General features: G+C 38.2%; 1 protein-coding gene across 2 annotated transcripts in view; it reads right to left on the reverse strand.

Annotated features, from left to right (window-relative positions):
- PCSK5 (proprotein convertase subtilisin/kexin type 5) overlaps nucleotides 1–21938 on the reverse strand; it is a 260397-nt gene that overhangs the window by 182865 nt on the left and 55594 nt on the right. For both annotated transcript variants that reach the window (XM_086770052.1, XM_086770051.1), the window contains exons 4-5: nucleotides 3633–3776; nucleotides 1282–1358 (exon numbers count right to left, since the gene is read on the reverse strand). In XM_086770052.1, the coding sequence (XP_086626178.1) occupies nucleotides 1282–1358; nucleotides 3633–3776 (221 nt within the window). The remainder of the gene's footprint in view (nucleotides 1–1281; nucleotides 1359–3632; nucleotides 3777–21938) is intronic.

Below are 21938 nucleotides of genomic sequence, written 5' to 3' on the forward strand. Positions count from 1 at the left end.
AGTTATTTCACCCTCTGACTGAAAGTAGCTATGACAGCTCCTTGAGATTCACTCTAAGATGAGTGAATACGATCTATGTGTAACAGGCAGCTATGCATAACAAGGCCCTGTTCTTCGTCTGTCTGTACACAGTTCCCTGCTGTTATGAAGAAGGTGTTGACCAGAAGAGCATTCTCCCATCAAAGTGTGATCCAAGGTTGCTCCACTTGATTTCTCCAGTCAAATCAATGTTAAGTTTTGCTACTAACTCCCAGCTTGCACCTGATGCATTCTTCTGGATAAAGTTTGTGGGATTGTAGGGAAGAGACAACACAAAACCAAAAGCACTTCAGTTGTGTAAAGGATGAAGTTTCACCTCTTGTAGTTTATCTTTTGCAGGCAAACAATACTAAATGCTTTCCACAATTAAAAAAAAAAAACCCAAACCACAAGAAAACAAAATGCACAGTCAGAATGTTGACAGCTAGCAGGATTATCCTTCCTCTAATTCATGCAACTCTGCAACTGACATTTAAATTATCTAGTTTAAAAAATGTTACCAACAAATAACTTCTGTCAAACACCCATGGGGGCAGAAAAGTGGCCTGCTTCCTGAGGTGAGGTGTCCCTCTCAGTGTCGCCCCCAGCCTTCACCACAGCACATCTGAAGAGCAGAGTTGGAAAAACAAATACCAGGAAGCTGAGCTCTGAAGGAGAAATACATAATTCGTGGAGATATGTCCAACCGATAATGTACCACAGATATTACAATCCGGCAGAATTGCCACTTCTGGGTTTACAAAGTTTCTATCAAACCTCCAAATGTAAAAACTATATCACTTTAAAAAACATTATTAGAGAAAAAAAAAGAAAACAAAAACCAAACAACTCCATTAACTTGTCTATTTCTTCAATATACAAAGTCTATAAAGTTCAAGAAAGTCAGAAGCCAAGCCAGTTGTCAGACATAATAACCCCCCAATAACTCAATTAGATAGTATCTGAGAAAAGTGAGAGTCATCCATTATATCCTGCATACCAAAGGGATTGAAAATGGTTCATTTCACACACCCAGAACTCTCAAACTAATTTTCATGTGTTTTCAGATGGCCTCAAATGCTTTCAAAGAGTAAGTGTCATGCAGCGTGCATGGAAGAGACATAAATACGTATTTCACAAAGGTTTAAATGCAAATCATGCTGCTTTATGAGGACTCAAGTTTCCTAGACTTTTCATAGAAGAACTGGTACTTTCTACTTGACGAACTAGATTGAAAATGTGATGAATGTCATAGCGTCTTACTTGTTCTCGTTGCTGGCATCATATCGAGGCATAGGGTCAAAATCATTTCCATTGACATCAAAACTGGCCTGTGAATCCTGTAGCAAACACGAGACAGAAAACCAGTTTCTCATTAATTAGCCATTGACTCATGTGGCCTATACATTCTTCAGCAGGTTCCTACAAGAAAATAGTTAGGTTAACTAACATTCCTGCAGTTTCATGATGATTGCACGTTTTAGGAAATGATTATATATTTAACAATTACAGAATTTATATATTTTATTTTATTTTTGGAAAAGGGAGGAGGATAACAAAGGCTCTGAAAAAGCACAGTTGCAGTGTCAGAGAGGAAATAGAAAGTGGTGTTTCGTTAAACCAGAAGACTACATTTCTTCTAAGAAACTTTTGGGAGTTAAGAGAGTTCGTTCTCAAAATTTGGATTTTGCTAACTGCTTCAAGATTCAAGAAATTATCTGCACAATTTCTGAATTCAAGAAATATCTGCACTATGACTGAAATGTCAGTCATAGTATAATTTTCTTAGGAATATTGTTATGAAAATACAGCTTGAAATGCAATATAAACTGCATTTCCAGTTCCCTGTGAGTGTGTTTCAAACATTTGAAAGATATCTCCGTATTTTTGTTCCATATTTTACATTTACCGGGATTCTTACAGCTGAAAATAGTCTAAAGAGTAAATAGCTGCTGGTTTGTATGGCTCCCATTAATCAGTGTGGTAGCATGTGGTGTGTTGACATGGCAAGCAGCTCTTTTTAATCTCTTCTTTGTTCAAAACCAGTTACCACATCCACCTCAAATATTCCTGTTTGCAGCCACACCAGCAATAATCTGACATATAGAAGGCATTTGTCATCAAACAAGCAACGTGTACTGCTTTGGGGGAATTCCTTGTTGGTGTGAGGAAAGGGAGAGAGGAGGTGGTAAGGGAATAAATAGCTGCTTTTAAATTCAGCGGAATGACAGTACAGGGATGAGGTGACTCATGATACAATCCAAGCCATTCATTGAGGATGTAAAATTATATTTGGTTTGTTTAAATAACTTAAGAGATTAAAATGAAAGATGTGGCAAGCATTAGGATCAAGTATACATTGACGTATAGAGCAATTGCCTGTCACTTGTGTTTGTGCAGTCCTCCTCATGTATTTCAATGCTGAGTTCCACATGCCGTATGGGGAAGGATACAGATGTAAGTATGGCTAATTTAAAATAAATGGCTTGAAACTGTGGACAACTTCTGATGCACTGTTAAAGATGTTTTTGTCACCTTGATCTCTTCAATGCTCAGTCAAGATCATATGCTCGCTGCCAAAAAGTCTGTGTTGAGTGCCCTTTTATAAGATCTACGTCTGTAATGGGACTGAAGGTATGTGCATGCCTTGCGCTGGTCATCGTCACCAGTCCAGCTCAGTCCCAAAATATTTGTTTGTTACCTAGTGAACATACACTTTGCTTGCACACTTTATTTCAGAGAAATGATAAGGTCTTCAAGGTCATGTGCTTTTGGGAAATGCCTGCTCCCAAAGCACAGGACTAATCACTCCAGCAAAGTGCGGCCCTGGTGCTCTGAACAGCCTCAAACTCTGACACTAACACAAGAAGTCATCCACTAGAGAAGCAGCTTCTCCTCACATCATACAATCCTTGCAAGATATATGAAACCAATCATTTCAATATGATGAACCACAAGCAAACAGAAACATCCTGAGGCAACATGAAACACAGGACACAGAAAACAAATTACAAATTGTGAGGAGACTCACTGGAGTTAAGAAAGATATACTAGAAAGACCCCAAAATATTCTGCGTCTGTTTTTAACTGAGTGAATCATAACAAATCATGTCCTTTTCCTTTAATACTATTTTTAGCCGTAAGATAAACAGCTTTAAAAGTAAATACATGGAAAAAGATGCCTAAAATTATAGTCTTTGAGAAAAGCTACTGTCTTGCTAGCTAGATGTATTGGCCAAAAATGGACTTCAGCTGCATGCATTAACTGAAAAAAGCAGCATATTCCATTTCTAAGTTCTGAGAGCCTGAGGATATTGAGAAAAATAATTACCAAAAAAACCCACCTCCAGTGATTAGTTACAATCCTTCAGAAATTCAGGACTCAGCTACAAGAGGCATCCAGATATTAAATATGTTCAGATTGAACATAGTCTTAACTAAAACAATACAGATTACCAAAAGCTGTCTTTCTTCCTCCTACCGGTGTTAACATTGGCAGAAACCCTCGTATGATTCTTCCTCCTTCCCTCCTCCCTCCCTCCACCTTTCCAGGAGCAGCAAATTCATTCAGGGTAATAATAAAACAGAAAATCTGGACTTCTATGGACACTCACATAATTCTGCATCAAGTCTGGATGGTTTCTTTCGATGCCATCATCCAGGATAGTGACCACAACATTCTTTCCAGTATAACCTCTTTTCCAAGCACCTACTATATTCATATCTGATTGGCAGTGGTGGGTGTTATCACTGCAGTGCTGGGGAGAGAAGAGGAAATAAAGATGTTGGATATTGCAGATTATTGAGTCCTGTGGAACTGAGATATTATCCTACTTAAATTAACAATACCATTTAAATCAGCACAGGAGTATATTGATTAGAATAGCAACTATACAAGATCAACAACTTCATTTAGACAGAAAATAATTTATAAAGAAATGTCAAAATAAATGAAAATGGCTAGACCTGCTTATTTGTCTTTCAGATTACTCTTCATGCTAAGCAATAAAAAAGGGAAGCGTCCCGCCATGCTGAACCACTAGAAGCCATGTGTAAAACAAAGCAACTATTTCTGGCTGTTAAGCACGCTCATTTGAAATGTACATTTGAATTATTTGAATTTTTTCAGAAAAACAAACCATATGTGGATAAAAGTAGACAAATGCCTGTACAGAAATGGTCATGGAAACAAAACTTGTTTTTTGGAGCTTATGTGCTGTATAATTTCTTGACAGAATGTCTGGAAACTAATCCAGATTCATTTCTATCTACAATAGAAGGCTTTTGGCAGGTTTTGTGCAATATCAGCAGGAGATGAGCAGCAGTTAAGAACCTGTAACCAAAACAACACCCTGAAAAGCTTGCAGCTTAGGTGCCTGACGAACTGTAGACAGTTACATGGGAGAACAGCCTGGGGTACAGCTTTCAGGGCAACCAAGTCCAGTGCGGTGGAGAAAGAAAGTATATTAAAACTGAAAGCCTCTTCCTTGAAATGAATGCACCTGGCTCATATGAAGAAATCTGGTTTGCCATGGCAATGAGACATGACCGTCAGGTATTTGTATGCCCCATTAGCTACTCTCTAACCCACACGCAGAGTCTCCCCCTGTGAAGTGAGTTTAATGAGCCTCTCATCGGCACTGCTTTCCTCCAGGCTCAGACAGAGTCATAGGCAAAAAAACGAAGGAAAAAAAAGGGGGTGCAGGGAAGGGGAAAGGCAAAGGGTGGGAGGAAGAAAAAATAACTTTTAAAAGAAACTTGTATCATAGCAACAGTGTTCACGTGAACATGTTCCACCTCACTCCCTGCCCCACTGCCTTGTGTCCCCATGTCAGCATCACATTTTGGCACTCTGCAATTTGTAAGGAGTATAAAGACATTCAGAGGGATGCACTCCGTCTTGACTTTGTCCATCCCTCTCCTCCAAAATGTAAGCACATTGAAGAACTTAGCCATACTGGGTGCAAACTGACATCAGGTAACTATTAAATCATAATTTTTCTCCTTCTTCTTCTCCGGTTTACTGCCCTGTACAGTCATGCACAAACCAGAGGATTAAAGAGTGGTCATTTGCTGTTATTAAAGCAAGATTATATTATTAGGCACTATATATATGTACGTAATATCTCTCATGGTCTTTCCCTGGTGTCTGCAAGTACCTGCCTCTCACTGTCTGACTTAAGGGACAAGTTCCAAGGAATGTATAGGGCAAGCTTAATGCTTTTGTTCTGTGTGTTGCACGGAAATGCTCACACTGCTGGCTTTATTAAATTAATTACAGTCTAAACTTGCCATCTGTACACCGAATGTAATGATTGTACACACGAGGCTTTCTAATGTACAAACAAGGCAGTTAAAAGTGTGTAATGCTTCCAAGTGCCTTTGCATTTTTCAGAAGTGTTACTGAGTTAAGCATCAGAAAATACCTGCAAAAGCTATGAATATCATCATTCGCATTTTGCTGATGTGTAGACAAGGAGACAAAAAGGTGGAAGCACCACCCTCCAGCCACAGAGTAAACCCAGGAGAGAGTGGCAGTGGGCAATCGGGATTCCTGGCTCTGACTCCCATCAAATTTACTGGGCCAGTAAACTGCCCCTTCATCCCCTTCTCTGAAATGCCAAATGACCCTTTGGCTGCTTCGCTGACTGTCTTGTCCTCTCTTCCTAGGGGATGAGCCTGTTGTTTTGCTTCCATGCCAGTCAAGCCACTCAGGCTGAGCAAGCGTACGGGTTTTTAATCCCTTGCAAACTCTTCAGCTCTCTGCCAGAAGATCACTGCTTTTTTCCCTTAATGATCCTGGCACAGTCTGTTGCCCTCACTTACCTTACCTGAACTTCTGCTTTTGTGGTGGTGGCTGAAGGCGGCTAATTCATCAGCTTTCGTACAGGCACGTAGACAAACACAGGAGACAACTCTTGCTTTACAGTGTGCTCTGATCATTCTCCCAAGAGACATGCCAGATAAAATTGATATTCAAATTATCTTCCTCTGCCCCAAGACAGGGCAGAAAGCTAGTCTAAAAAGAAATTCCAGGTGTAAAGCAGGCAAAGATGCCTGCCCACTTATAACTGGGGATCACAGTGTATGTAACATATGGATACAAAATGCAAAGGCAGCAGAGAAGCATCCAAGTGGGAGTAGTTCAACAACAGATGACGGGTTCAGTTCATATGGTTACAATATATAACTTATTCTCAAGCTCTATTAAAAATAGTGCATTTGCTTTCTTTTCACTTGTATTCCTTACTCTTCCTCCTCCCCTCAATTCTTTTTTTTTTTCTATGCTCTTCTCTCCCTGCTCCTAGCTTTGTTCTTCTCTTTCAATACTGTCTTTTAGCACTTAAGTTCCACTTTTATTTGATTCAACATCTGGTCTTAGACTACTGCATTTTAACCACAAACGATACCTGCCTCTGGATTAGTGTGTGATTTCCTCCAGATTAATAAGATTGTGCACTTTTCTCCCAAAGAAGTCAGATTTGGTTTTTATCAAGAATACTTTAAATCTTGGAGTGCAATTACTCTTCAAATATATAATATAGTATAGATATGCCGTTCCACATTGAACAGCATGTAAGATGCCATCTACTACTTGGCTTCACTTGTACTCTTTCCTGTCCCTTTAAATGCCTCTTTCCTTCAAAAACATTTCTGGTAAGGAATTTTCCGCTACTGGATTCCATTCTATAATTTTTCTTTAACTGTGTGCTGCTTCTTTACCACCTATCCAAATCACATTGTCAGCCTCTTGCAGAGGGCTGGTTTTTAACGAATTTGGAAGCACTGTTTCAACTTACAGTCTTATCCAAATAAAAAGTAATAAAACATCTGTCACAATAATAAAGGTTATGTGATCTAGAGTGACTGATTTTGTATCAATGGACAAGTACAGAATCTTATAACTCATTTTCAATCGATTTTTCCCGCTCTCTCTTTTTAGAATAAAAACAAACTTTGTCATGATAATGTACAGAAGTTGTGTTCTTGCAAGTTTTTATTAGCTCCGTCAATCTTTGAACTGTTGTTTTTTGAAATTTTAAAGGGAAAAGTATAAAATACGTTAGTCTACAGAATTTCCCCCCTCTCAAAGCACATAAAGTAATTAAGAAATTTCCTACATTGGTACCATGACTACACAACTGCAGTAGGCCAACACTATTTCAACATGTATTGTTTTCATCTACTGCCTGGAGGATATCATCAAAAGGAATAAACAACCCCTCGCCCAGTTACATAGAGTGATTTTATTGAGATTTTTAAAAAGCATTCAAAGGATTATGTTTTTCTTTGTACTTTTAACTGGAAAATGTTAATGATACCACTGTTAGTATTTTAAAAAAAATGATCTGCAAGACTGAGAGACTCTTGAAGTATGTGTTGGAAGGAAGAGGGCTACAGTAAGAAAAATTTCAGATATTGGAACTTTTCTCATTCTTGAAATTCAATGTTCATGAGTTTTAAAAGACAAAAGACTCACTTAGACATCTTTGGACAGACAATTTGGAAGCCTGCCTTTGTGTAATTAACAAGCAGACATAACATTAGAAAGGTTTTCTGGTTTGATGTTTGCACGAGGCTTTCAGTATCAGACGTGGGCCTGAATTCTATTAGCTATTTTGTGAAATTATCTCTGAAAACTAGCTTTGGCCATTATCATTACCTTAATGTTTCTTGTCTGCTGCAGTAATTTTTGCGGTTGGAGGCTTGGTGTATCCCTAACTGGTGTATCCAGTTAGGGATCAATAACAAAATTGAACAGTTAAACTGAGAAATCAAGAATATTATCAACGGTCAAAATCCTTTGGAGTTCCAGAGCTTAAAATCTAATTAAAAGAACAATGACTACAAAATTCTGTTCTGCCTTTTGCAATGCCTGTTAGTCTATAAAAACAGAGTAGAAACAGACATTTCTAATCCTGTGACATGCAGGCTCTTAGAAATGGCATATTGTGCCCTCTGTAAGTCTTCATGAGACACCTTGCATTGGTTTCCTGTAGTTTTTGAGTTACAAGGAGTTCTTTGACATGATCTTGCCAATATCTAAGGGAATACAGAGAAATATAAGATGATAATCAGAATGACACAATTTTAAAGATCAGTTGTGAGTTAGCAGGTCTTGGATCTCATTTAATGGAACATTACATACGCTTCTGATCCCAGGAAAGATCTGGAATACTAGTTCCCAGTCAGAGATTAGAAAAGATAGAGTCTTTTAGTACTGGGAAGAAGAAGAAGAGGAAGAAGAACAAGAACAAGAACATTAAGAAGAACAAGAAGAAAATCTTCCTAGTTTCATTAGAGTAGTAATTAAATGGTCTTTGGCACAGACAGAAACAAGCAGACTACAGTCATGTTCTCTACATCAGGGGGTTTTGTCAGCAACTAACCTGCAAGTATGAAGAGGACAGAAGTTGCACAAAATCACACATAGAGGAAGAAGTACAATGAAGAGCCTACACATTGACCTTGATCAACAAAAGCAGGGAGAAGGGGGACATAGAGGGCCAAGGAATGGATCCTGGCATTCAGTGGAGCTATCATAAAAAAGAGACCATTAACCTGTTCTGTGAAGGGAATGTAATGTGGGCCATTTGGCACTCTTAGCTAGACCGGGCAAATGCACAGGCGGCAAAGTTTATCCATTTTTAACTTTAGTAGAGGAGACATCCTGATGCTATGTTCAGCTTTCTGAGGTACATTTTCATGCAGTGTTCTAAGTTAAAACTTATCAATTGTTCTCTCTTTTCCTGCCAAAAAAAAAAAAAAAGAGAAATAATCTCTTTTCTTTATGTCTTTGATATGATCCAATTTTAAAGTGGAATGATCTTTCATTCAGAGAGGTAATCAGGTGAGGTAAGCAGAGAGGTAATCAGAAGAGTTGGAAAGGTAGGGTCCTTATTAAAATGGGTCGTGTAATGTAATAGAAATCATGATTTGAAGAGCATCATAACCTGTAAAGCTAATGTGATCTACTGAAATTATTTTCTCGCTTTTCTGGCATAAGCACTTGGAAGCTACATTTTCTAAGACTATTAAAATAATGTTTCTTTTTAAAAGTATTTCTCACATTTTTTCATTCTTTCATCACAATAAATAGAAGGTGAAAGAAGGATTTTTAGAAGGAGAAGAAGATATACTTGCATTTTTTTTTTTCCTCAGACATAACCTGATATTTAGTGCATGATACACAGCAATTGCTAACTGCATAGGAAATTATTTTCTTCTGAGTTTCCTCTTTAAATAATTTCTGATTATTGCTGCACACAATATTTTTAAGCTTTAGCAGAAGCAGGCAGATAATATAAAGTCTGATTCATCTCAAATACAAGTGTTTTTTTCATTAAATACTATCTGTCTTCTGGAGTCATGCTTTACTGAATTGCTACTTTTTTAATCTGTGTCTGTATCAAGAGAAATATTTCAAGAGTGTACCATATTAAATATTTAACACCAATTTATTGCTTATGCAACTTCAGAGGGTTTAGTTAATTTACTTCAGAGATTAATTTGGTTCTTAAGCTTTATTGATTCTTTAAGTTAACAAACAAAAATAGGCTTAGAGGCCAATAAAAACAATCGCAGACATACATTATTTTATGCCTGTTTAAGCAATGAAGGAGAACAGGAAATCCTGTATTCACAGGAGTATCTGATGGCTACGGAAGACAAGAATAATTTACAAGACTATATGGGGTTTGCAGTGAAAAATAAGGAGCTCATAAATCTTATCCTTTGGCTGTGATTACATTGCTATTCTTTCAAAAAACAGAATAATTCATAATGTGTTAAATTAGTATTCAAGACAATTCCATCACTTTTCCATCACTGGCACTTTTTAAAAGTCAACTCTTGTTGTTTTTCTGTAACCTGTGTGCTGGTTTAAACATGAGTTAATTCAGGAAAGCCCTGTATGTCCATCTTCTGCAGGCTGATTATAGCACAGCATTTTTAGGCATGGGAGACTCCTGCAGACAGTAAAGTTTCTCTCCCACTTGCAAGTTCTGGAACCTGCAGAGGCACAGAAATAACCAGCCTCTAATATCACCTCTTCCTTCTACATGGGGCATGACGTGTGGCTTCATTACAATGTCTGCCTCTAGTTCTCTTCCCTTCCTTTGTGACAGCAACATGAGACACTCCTTCAAGGCAGAGAGAGAAATGCAGCTAAAAATGTCTCATGGCCATTGTGCATGTTCTGCCACCTCCACTAAGAGGCAAATACGAAAAGCAGCATTCATAAAAACTGCAAAAGGTCCACCACATCATCCCATAGAGCAAAAACACATATATATACAGAAATAAATGAATATATATACAGAAATAAATGAAAGAAGAAGAAGAAATTATGATCAGAGGGCTGGAGCATTTCTCCTATGAAGAAGGGCTGACAGAGTTGGAGTTGTTCAGCCTAGAGAAGAGAAGGCTCCGGGGAGACGTTATAGCAGTATTCCAGTACCTAAAAGGGGCTTATAAGAAAGACAAGGAGAAACTCTTTAGCAGGATTTGTTGTGATGGGACAAAAGGAAAAAAAAATTTTACAATAAGAGTGGTGGAACAGTGGAACAGGTTGCCCAGAGAGGTGGTGGATGCCCCATCCCTGGAAACATTCAAGGCCAGGTTGGATGAGGCTCTGAGCAACCTAATCTAACTGAAGATGTCCATGCTCCTTGCAGGAATGTTGGGCTAGATGACCTTTAAAGGTCCCTTCCAACCCTGAATACTCTATGATTCTAAATTGTGAATAATGGTAGTCAGATTATGCCCATTTTACCCTGGATGCAATAATCATCAATATGAATGGCATACTACAGACCTGGTGCATCTTGTACATCCTTGATTCAGTGTTCACATGTTGAGAGGTATGCATCAGTGTATGGACAGATTACTCCCTAGGAATTGTTGAGAGAAATGTAAGAACCTGACACAGAACATCTTGGGGAGTCAGTAAAGAACAGAGAGGGGAGAAAAGAAATAGTTTCCACAGCCTGTGGCTACTGCTAAGAAATGCAGGAAGGAAAGAAGCATGCATGGAAACATAACTCTATATGTGGCTGTATTATCTCAAGATGACTGTATGATGACTGTTACTACTGTTGCTGCTGCTGCTACTCCTGATACTACCATTCCTATATCAACATCCTGCTTAGCAAGGAAACGCCAGCAAGTGGATCAAAAGTTAATATATTTTTACCTGCCCGGAGTCCTGTGTAGGAAAAAAAAAAGTATGGCAATTCTTTTACTAATTAGAGACAATATATGAAAAGACTAGCTGCTCCCTGTCCTCAGCTGCGTATCATCAACCCTGGGGATCCAGTATTCATGAAGGATGCATAATTCCTCAGAGAGACAATTCTTTCCATTCTACCATTTTTGTGGCCTTTGCCTCATATTTTTATTTGACCTCCTTCAAGTCTCAAAAAAAAAAAAAAAAAAGAAAAATAGGGTAGTTTTACAGAAAGTCCCAAGATGCTTTTTTTTTTTTTTAATGCATCAGTTCATGGAGTTGCAGTTATCTAGTAAGACCAAGTTTCTCCCTCTCTCTTTCAAGCTAGACTTGATGTTTTCACTATTTCTAACATTAAACAGAGAGATGGCAAGTCTTGCTTTAAAATAGTTTCCACAAGTTTCTAAGGATTATTTCTACACTTCTAAAGAAAAGCTCTTCACAATTTAGTTTTTAAGCTATTTTCAAGTCAAAGACCATTACTTCTATCTCAAGTAGTTAAGAAGCCAGGGAGAGGAAGGCGGTTTTATTCAGACTTTGTGTGAACATACGTGACAGAATTTAACTAACCGCAGGGAGAGAAGGCCGTGAGCAGATGGCTTCAGTTAATCATTAACCTTCCCAGACACTGATGAGAGTGGGAGGAGCCCAGGGCTAAACCAAGCCCACTTCCTTCCCCTTCTCCTCTCTTTTCATTTTACACGGAAACGAGAAAAGTGATGTTTAAGAAGAATATGCTGTTATGGGAATGCTGGGGGTGGGGGTTGAGCTGATTTAGCATGGACCGGGGAACTTGTTTTCCTAGAATGTTATGATTTTGTTGAAATTAGAGGACTCATGAGGAAGCAGATAAAGAGATGTTGGCTCTGAATGCTCATATGCAAATTTTAAGGACTGTTGCACTACCACAGTCCTTTTTTCCCTACTTTATGTTGTGGTCAGGTCCTTCTGACCCATAAGCCAATAGCCTAGTGACAACTGGTGTTAATGGTGGGATGTCCTGGAGGGAGGAAGAGAATAGAAGAGGGACAATGAGAGGGAGAGTTGTTAGACAACAGGACTTGTTCTGGAGGCTGAAGGAGAGATACATGTCCCTGCTCTTCCTCAAGGGACAAAAATGGGTAGGAAAAGCAAGGCTCACGTAGGTCAGAATATGATGACAGACGCATATACCATTATTAGTAACGGAGAAGGAGTTTTTCCCTGTTTTCTTGTAGGCATGTGGAGTTCCTGAGGCTGGAACTGTTTCACAGTGCCTTTACTTCGGCAATAAACATCTACGCCACTCGATACCTAGAAGCTTTTTCCCTAAGAACCATAAAAAGCCATTAGGTTATTGTACTCTTGGTCCTATTATTTGCTTGGTTAGTATGTCCGACTTTAAGCTCATGAAACTATCCTCTTGAGAAAGAAGTATAACAATCACTCCATACCCTCCTTAGACAGCCTTACAAAAATGTTTAATCTAGCACTGAAACGCATGCTGTGAAAATTCATTTACAGTACAGGATCAGACTAAGATGAATGGCTGCTATTTTAGTTTGCCTATAGGGAAGTAAGCACCCTAGGCACCAACAGGTTTTTCATGATTTGAACGTGCTATGTTTGATGAATGCAAGGTCCACTATGTGTTATAAAAGAAAGCTGGGAAGATAAGGCCAAACCACTAGAGGGAGTGGCTAGTTATATTTTGCAGATGATATCATCTGGCAGAAATGAGAGAACTAGCCCAGAGAAATCTAGGGAGGCCTGGGAAGGAAAAGGAAAGGCTATTCAAGAACAAAAAAAAACCCAAAAGTTTTGCATAAGGCAAAAAAGTACCACACAGTTACTCTTGTTACTGTCTCAGGAAATTCGACTCAGCTGATTAAATGTTAAAAGTCCTTCTGTAATGCTGAAGAAGGTTAGTGCAAAGATGCATGACACAGCTATGTATGAAAGGCTGTGCAAAATAGGCAACGAATGCAAAAACATTGGGAAAATTGCAAAAAGTCTTAAAGGAGATCTTAGCAGAGTGTTAGGATTCAAGCTATTTCAGAAAATACAGATGTGGCAGGAAGGTTATGGAGAAGTCACATAATATATTTGCAAACACTGTTTTTATGGAGACCTGGATACAGACCATTGCCTGTGGAGCTTTCTAGCAAGAGGGCTTCAGGAGCTGCTGTTAAACCAAATCGCCAGCTTTATCATTAAAGACACCTAGATTGTGTTGACTGCAGCAACACTCTGAAGGAACTTTCCCCAGTTACAAACAAAGTAATTGCAGTGGAACTGATCCGAGAACACAATTTTGAACTGTACTAGAGGAATGTGTTCCTGTAGACAGACAGAATATACAACCTCAGTATAAGCACCTTTCATGCACATCAAAGACTCAAAAATGTAATTTGTCTAACTACGATTAGGAGGTATCTTAAAAAACCCAGGGAGTCAGCAGATGAGCTACCGAGAGGAAGTACTAAAGAAAACTATTATCAGAAGGAAAACTATCCACAATCAGAAATAGAATAAAGGTAAGAGTTCTTAATTTTATGATTGTTGACAATTTCTCTGTGTCCACTGCTTTTCCTGGTACTACAGCTGCAAAACCTCTTTGTGGCTCCTCTTTTCTGTGGTCTGCACTCTTCCTTGTCATTCCTAATGTCTCTATCCATCTCTTCTGGGATTCCTGTCAGCTGGCCTTCTGACTCTCGGCTTTCTCCATTTTCAGATCTCAGCTGTAAATGGATCTTCTTTTCCTCATTTGTTTTGTTTCTCCTACTGGCTTCGCTGTGCAACTGAAAATACTATTTTAACAGAAATGTGTGCCAGTGCAAAGCTACAAAGGGTCTTCCCAGCAAAAGGGAGGATTCTCAGGGAAATATAATGTACCTCCAGTAAACTAATTGGTTTTTTTTCAGCTGTTAGGTTCTACCATGGAAATGCATGAGGTAGTTACAAAAACATTTTTATTTACTTAAAAACTGTGAAGAGATCTTTGGATCCATTAGAGACATAGTATGACTCCATAAGCACTTAATAACAAAGCCACTCATAAGGAAGTTAACACACAATTTGGCCTGTCATTTTGTACTTTGAAGCCATTATTACAGCTTGAACAGCTATGGTTATACTCATTTTGTTTAAGGAAACATTACTGAGCACATGCAATTATTAAGTCTCAAATCTTCAGAAGCTACAACACTTCCCTGTAGTTCAGGGAAGTTGAGATTGCATTCTCACATAGCACGTACAAATCTGATGACACAGAAATTAGAGGTGCGGGAAGTAATGACAGCAATAGAGGCAGTGATCTGGATCACTTATGAAGGTGAACCTACTTAAGTGCTTCACCATTACAAGGTTTGTAATATAATTTTATATAAAATCATACATAAAATTATGGACATAGGACTAACAGAGTACGGTATAAAACGAGAAAAAGTGTCCAGAAACACAGTAATGGTGAAAAGGATTTAAGATAAAAAGTAGACAGTCATCTACAACTTCAAAAAGATGCTCTATAAAGCTATGTATTATTCTTTGATAGGTAAGCAGTGGAATGGCAAGAGAAGTGGGTTAATAAACTTTTTTAAATGACAGCAATTATACTATTCTCGGACTTACATGTGCATGTGCCTAGTACTGATGTTTCAAAAAGGATGCTCTTGGAAAATGAACAATGAGTCCTTGCTGCTTGTTTTCTGAACCAAGTGCTGGAAACACAATCTACAGTGATTATTAACAAGCTCAAAGAATTTATTTTATCTAAGAGAGAGTGAAGATATGACTTGATTGCAGCATGGAAGTAATTCAACACAGATTTTTCAAGGGGGAACCTTTCTTTAATCTAGTGGAGAATGGCGGAACAAGGGAAGTATAGAGCAAGATAAAAATACAACTACAAGGTGTTAAGACTTTGAGACAATGCTCTTATTTTATCTAATATATGTATGCCTAACTGAAAACCTACTGCAGCTTAATTAGAAATTCTGGGCTTGGGATTGCAGATAACCAGTTGTATTGATAGTTGGTCAAATGAAATGATCATACAATCCTCTGCCGTATCTGTGAAATGAATCAACCAAAGGAGTTCAGATCCTGTGAGATCTTCACAGGCTTCTGTGAGACTAAAGCAGCTCTGTGTCAGGAAGTCCACAGAACTCTCAGTAGGAAGTATGACCTGGGAGAAATAAACTTTTTTTTCTGCCATTTAACTGCCTTCAAATACTTTGAGAAGGAGTTTCAGTGTCTGCAGGTAGGTGCTGCTTTAAATGTAAGTGTATCTGGAACAAGTCGACTCTAAATACACACAGAAACATTAATTACTATGAATAAAACTCGATTAAATATGCAAAGCAATAATGTCAAAGGGAATTTACATGAAATATTCAAATGAGGTAATGTTTTGAGTTTTTGTTCCCTTTCACCTTTACATTTATGAAAGGGTAACAAAAAGTTTTGAAAAAATGATTTTTTTATTACGTCTGCAGCAAAATCTAGAAATTTTAATTGATTAACATCTCTGTGAACAGCTATGGATTTTTTAAATATAAAAATATGAGTGTATCTGGTTGCTCTGCTATTTGGATGAAAGATTAAGATCTTTCAAGGAAAAAAAAGGTTTCTAACAAAAGCAAGAAGAAAGTTGGTTTGTTTTTATACCCTTGGTGCTGTATAAAGTAAAAAAGGCTTTTGTATTGATTCAACTGAAGATCCAACTCTTGTTATAGACACCTTAAGTTAATTCCTCTGTTGATCTAGGGCTTGACATAAAACAATCCATAAAACCAACTAAAGAGTAATCATGATGTAATATCAGGCTTATTTAAACACAAAGTTTGGGCCAGATAGCAGCCAATTAATGCTGGTTTGGGTGACACTGAAAAAAACCAACAAAACTTAAGTTAAGTTTAATCAGCAAAACTTAAGTTTAAGACTATGCTTAAATCTATCCTTGATCTCCAAAGTATTTAAGTGGATGCCTAATTCCAGTGAGGCGCATGAGACCTGATCATGTGCCTGTGTAGTCTGCTGCACAGCATCTTATTAACAACACCGTTGCAAGTAGCCACTTTATTATTAAAGACATTTTCTTCTTATGAACAGCCGAAACAGCTTTTTTTTTCCCCCTGTTCAGCCACTTTCTCTCAGTTAACCTATCATCCTTTGACTTATGGATGCCAGGATTTAACATGGATACAAAGGGCAAAACAAGAATCTAGGTGAGAACTTTTCAATTCACAATAAATATTTTGTGTGATTGCTCTACATTTTTCTCCTTGCCTCTCCCTCAAAACTAACACATGAATCATATGAACAACTTGCTGCAGTGTGAATATAATCACAGGGTTGCTACAGAAAGGAGAAATGGGGCAACCTACTCAATGTTGTCATTGCATGCCTTAGTTTTAATTTGAACTTTCCTATTTGAATCAATTTCCTAGTAGCAGCCCTATTCACAACTACTTAAAAGAAAAATAGTGATGACTTTACAGTATTTTGGTTAAAAATCTAAACAGATACACAAACATGTAAATTGTTCCTGTCCTTCTGCATACAAAATAACTGCATCAGCAGATCTGTGCTGCTTAGTGCCTGCCTGGAGGCAACATGGGTCATAACCTGTGTTTCGCTCACAGTCACACTCATACGTGTAACTTCTACCTGTTAAGTGGCAAAAAGACATGAATGGCTCAGCCTCAGGTTTATTTTTCCTATTAGACTGTAGGATAAATCTTGTGTGTGAGTCTTTCAACTGTTGAGACAATCCAAGACTTTTTCTAGGGCTTGGCAAAGTAACAAACCAGGCTTACAAAGTGGTTTTGGCCACCTCTGTAGATTCATTCACTGAGAATATCTACTGAATTAGTCCTCAGAATGTTTCAGTGGCAATAGTTTACAGAATATATAACATGGTCTCAGGCTATCAGCATTTTTGAAGTCCCAAATAAGATCAAAGCTGCTTCACACAATGTCATTGATACTTAGAACTTTTGAATACTGGAGAAGAAGCAACAGCCAGACATAGTGAAAGCAGCTCGCGTGCCCAATGTGAGTGGGCTTACAAGACAGGAACCTTTCAGATTTTTGTTCTCTCTCACTGGCCAGTATCATGCAACTTCCTCATTAAGCAAAAAATGGGTCAATGTTGCGGTGTGTTTGGGCAAACATCTTCAAAGGACAGACATAAAACAGACGAATGCTTTCACTTCCACATACTTTTATCCTCTTATGTAGTAGTTCATCACAGATCTGGAATGGGAGCAGATGGAAACTGCAGGGGACAATGTTTTAAAAAAGAAAACCATGTGAGGGTAGCAAGTACACCTAAAAATGAAATAAAAACTAAGAAAGTAGACATCCTAAATTGAGCATCAAAATCCTCAAGAAAGCTGAACCAATCTGACTTCTCAGTGTCATCAGAAAAGTTAATCCTGCACCCTCTCCCTTTACTTTTTTGTCTCTGCTGTTCAGCTAGTCATGAGGGGTGATGCAAGGGATGGGGACAGAACTGAGAAGCTGGGGGCAAAGATACTGTAGGTCGTACACTGTGATACACAGAGCCTCAAGCGTGCCTTTGGCATCTTGGGAAACTTCATCATCAGACGAGGGCTCTAAGGAAGTCTCAAGATGCAAATTCAGGGGGCTGCAAGAATTCAGGAATTTTTTCCAAAATCATGGTTTCTGTTAGTAGACTGACTCCTTACCAAGATGTAAGGGCTGTAACACTTTCTAAGTAGGCTGCGTTAATTCTTCTATCCATATTTCAATTAATGTACATGGGGGCTTAGTTAATCAAGGTTATATGGATTTCAGTGTTTCAGCAGCTGGGATCATATAAAGTCCATTCCCATCCTGCATCTGAAAGCTTGCACTTAACAAACTTTCCTCAACAACCTACTTGCAGTCAGACCAGGAGACTTACAAGGAAAAAAAGGTCTCCTAATGCAACATTAAACATGGATGTGGAAGAGTACATGGAATTTGAACAAAGGAGAAGCTATTCAACCTCTTTGTAACTTCAGAAACAATTTTTCTTTGCTTAACTTGTCTTTATTTTTTTTTCCTAAATGGGATTTTTGGCTCTCAAATGTAATCTTGCAACCAGGAGCTGATATTAATAAAAAACAAAACTCTATCTCCCAAGCAATAGCTTACTGTTTATTAATAAACTGTCTTATCCAAAAGACACAGAAGAGGAGAACCCCACTATATACTTAATGTTTAGTCTCTCATGTATATTTATAGCTATCTCTCCTTAGGCTTCTGTGCTTATACTACTTGGGTTTAATATAGTTTTGAATTGTTTTCAAAACGGAAAATAACTTGCTTTGTTCTGTTAGGAATTCATACAAAATAGATAAAGACAGGGCAATTATATCCTTAAATGGTATGCTGCTCATGGATTAGTGGACTCTAGTGCAATAGAAAGGGTAAGACAAAAAATGGTATCAATAGTGTAAAAGACTCGCACCTCTTGGGGCTGTCTGAAGCTCTTCCCTCCCGCATACTTCCCCCCTCTGACCACCATGCATTTCTGCTGTTTGCTGGAAATAAGCTTATTTTAAAAGCCAGTTTTTGCAGAATTTATAACCTCTAAAGCAGAAAAGCAAGCACATATGTTGCCTGTATTGGTCCATAGCTTAGAATCGGCATATTTTAAAAAAACAAAAAACAAAAAAAAACCCCGACTGCCTCGCTTTGAGGAGACTTGGAGTCTTGTGCTGACAGGGTCTCCTGTATTCAATGACTGAGTTCAAAATGATCACTTAATTTATTTAGGTTAATTTTAATCGACACTGCAATTAAAAGTCATGCAGGTGTGCAAACTCTTGCTGGACTTCTCTCCAAAATGGCACTGATAGAGTTTGCTATGCTTTTAGTCTCCTCTGCTATCTGTTTTTTGTTTGGCTAGAAGAAAATCCTGTTCATAGGGCTTGAGCAGCAGATGTAACTCACAGCTGAGATTTCATGACATCAGAAGTAGCTACAAGCAATGCCAAGGATGACCTGCATCTAATGAAGTGGTGCAGAACGCACTTTATTGAAGTCTCCATCCTCACTGTATTTGCTTCTTCTGTTGATTTGGTTTTCTTTTTTTTTTTTTTTTTTTTTTGGAGGAGGAGGGGTGGTTGTTTTTTGGTTGGATTTTCTTGTTTAAACATGCTTGAAAAATAGCCATGAATTAAGTAAAAAAAGAATCAGCAAGAACTAAGATCCTCTGCATACTTGTAATTTCAGTCATAATATTTGCTCATGTGATATACAGAAAGACATGTTAGAGCATGGATGCAGGAAGCGGGAAAGATGGAGTTTTGATGTCCCCCTTCTCATGGTATCCTATGTCATATGGCATCTGTCTTCATTAAAGAGGGCCATAATAATATTTAAAGGCTGGTACGAGACCTGACGTCCTAGAGCTAAATAGTCGTTCTCAATTTCTCCTTTGCAAAGCACACTACACAGCTCGGGCTCTTCTCTGTGCAGAACACTTAGGAAATTGCCTTATGGAAGCACAACACTAATTTTTGCTCCCTGACTGGGAAGTAGTATCACTACTCTTTGTGTCAGAAATTTATGTAAGTCTCATAGGTTATGAGTTTGCTTCTGATGAGGGCAAACTGAACATGTCACACTAGTTTATTTTTTAGCAATCAGACCACAAGACAGGTAAGCTCCAGAATCAATTCTTCCACACTGTGGCTGTGCACTTTTGGTCACTTCGGGATTCCTGATGTTTATATCGTGTTCTTTATGTGAAAAAAAAAAAAGGTACAAAATATTAGTTAAGTAGATATAATAGTGAGTAATCTCTTGCCTGAAGTATTTGCAATTTTAGTATGCAAACAATAGAAAAAATACATAAAGGGAGTGTTTGAAACAGAGCAGTATTTTTTTGAGTTAATTAAATTACCTCTTCCATTTTTTCAGTAACATTAATAGAGTATTCAGTATCACACAACAAAAGAAATTGTTTTGCTATTTAACATTAATTGATTTCGATTAAAAAAAAAATCTGAAAAGTGGGTATCTAACTAAGCAGCTGTTCTTGGAAAACTGCTCTTGAAAAGTAATCATGGGCAAAATCCTTCTCTTTTGGAAAGAGAAAAACTGTACTTCCAGATCAGTACGTACCTGAATGTTTTTTCTGCTGAAGTGCTGTGAGACATAAAAACTAAAATACATCAGATTGTGCCATAGTATGGCATACTTTACAGTCGTTAACATTATCAATTTTATATCCATTTATATTCCATATAATTTATTGGTAGCTGTTTATTTTGAACTAAAGCTAAAGAAAGATATTTATCATACTTCATTAGAAATTCAGTAAACATGTTGTGGCACTATAATTTCCTAACTAATTGCAGAAACTAGTGAGAAAATGGCAGTTCAGAAAACACAATATTTCACAGAAATGATATTTCACAAATGACATTATACAAAAAAGTACCTGCAATTTCTTAATGTAACTCAGTTGTTGCCCAGAAAAAAAAAAATCCATTTTAAATTCTTGAAAGATAAAATAAATGTGGATACTCTCCCTCTAAAGATAAAATCACTGCAGTAAATAGGCAAAGGAAAGTGTGCTATTGCTGTATGATTTATCTCCAAATATGAGACTGAGGAAGATCTCTTCCAAAGCAAGTATGGAAATTATTTCAGTATTGCTGCTTCTTGGTTCAGTGAAAATGCTAGCACAACCCCTGAACAGTGCTGCCTTCCATTTTGTGTTTCCTGGGCACTTCCAGGGCTGTTTATCTGGAAGTCAGAACTGAATGTCCCAAAGGAACAGACCAAGTAACCTATCTGGTTGTTCTGTCTTTAAACTATTTGCTAATCTCGCTAAACTAGTTGCACTGATAATCTCTGTTTGGTAGATAAGGACAAATCCACTTCTACAGGTTTTTGATTACATGAAGTATGCTGTCGTCTTCCAACAGGAAATTAATTTAGGTCATATTGTGTATTACTTGACCTTATGTTACTAGCTCTACCTTGTCCACAGAGAACAAGCGGTGTGTTTCCACACACAGGTTTGCAAGAACATCTTCTGACAGGCAGCTTGATTCTTTCTAGCTGCACTTCCACTGAAGTCAGTGGAAGACCGACAATCTTCTTAACTTTCTAAAACACCAAAAGCTCGATCTTCTTATGCGGTAAAACCCACAAATACAAAAAGTGTGTGCAACAACCAAACCAAGCTAAAAAGTATGCAAAACATGCAAACACTCACAAGCATGCCATGCCACCTCAGAGAGGACAATGATTTGGCTGCCACTGCACAGACGGAGAGAGAGAGAGAACAATTCTTGGGAGGGCAATAAAAAGAGAGTGAGGTTTTTCCTTAGCTGCTGATGCCTGGCATACGTGTGTTGGAAATTAATTTTTAGGAGGTCATAAAGGAGGGTGACACGTATTCATTTGTTGTGGTGTTAGCATGTGGCAGGTGAAATTCTGTCCTGGATTCTGTCTCCCCTGTACCCGCGCTGGCAGTTGGGCCCAGTGTGACCTCTCCTCCTCCCTCTGCCTCTCTCCAGCGTATCCGGTCAGGTGTCTGTCCCTCCTCCCTTTGTCCCCGCTGCCTCCTTTGGCAGCCCCGCTCGCCTTAGCTGATCTCATTAAGGGCCAGGCCAGGGAGGTACAATCCTGTTCTCTGCTCTGCTGCTCACACTTGGAGTTGGAAAAGAGGCACAAGATAAGCCAA

This window comes from Chlamydotis macqueenii, chromosome Z (genome assembly GCF_036417535.1).
Source record: "Chlamydotis macqueenii isolate bChlMac1 chromosome Z, bChlMac1.mat, whole genome shotgun sequence".
In the NCBI taxonomy this organism is placed as follows: domain Eukaryota; kingdom Metazoa; phylum Chordata; class Aves; order Otidiformes; family Otididae; genus Chlamydotis; species Chlamydotis macqueenii.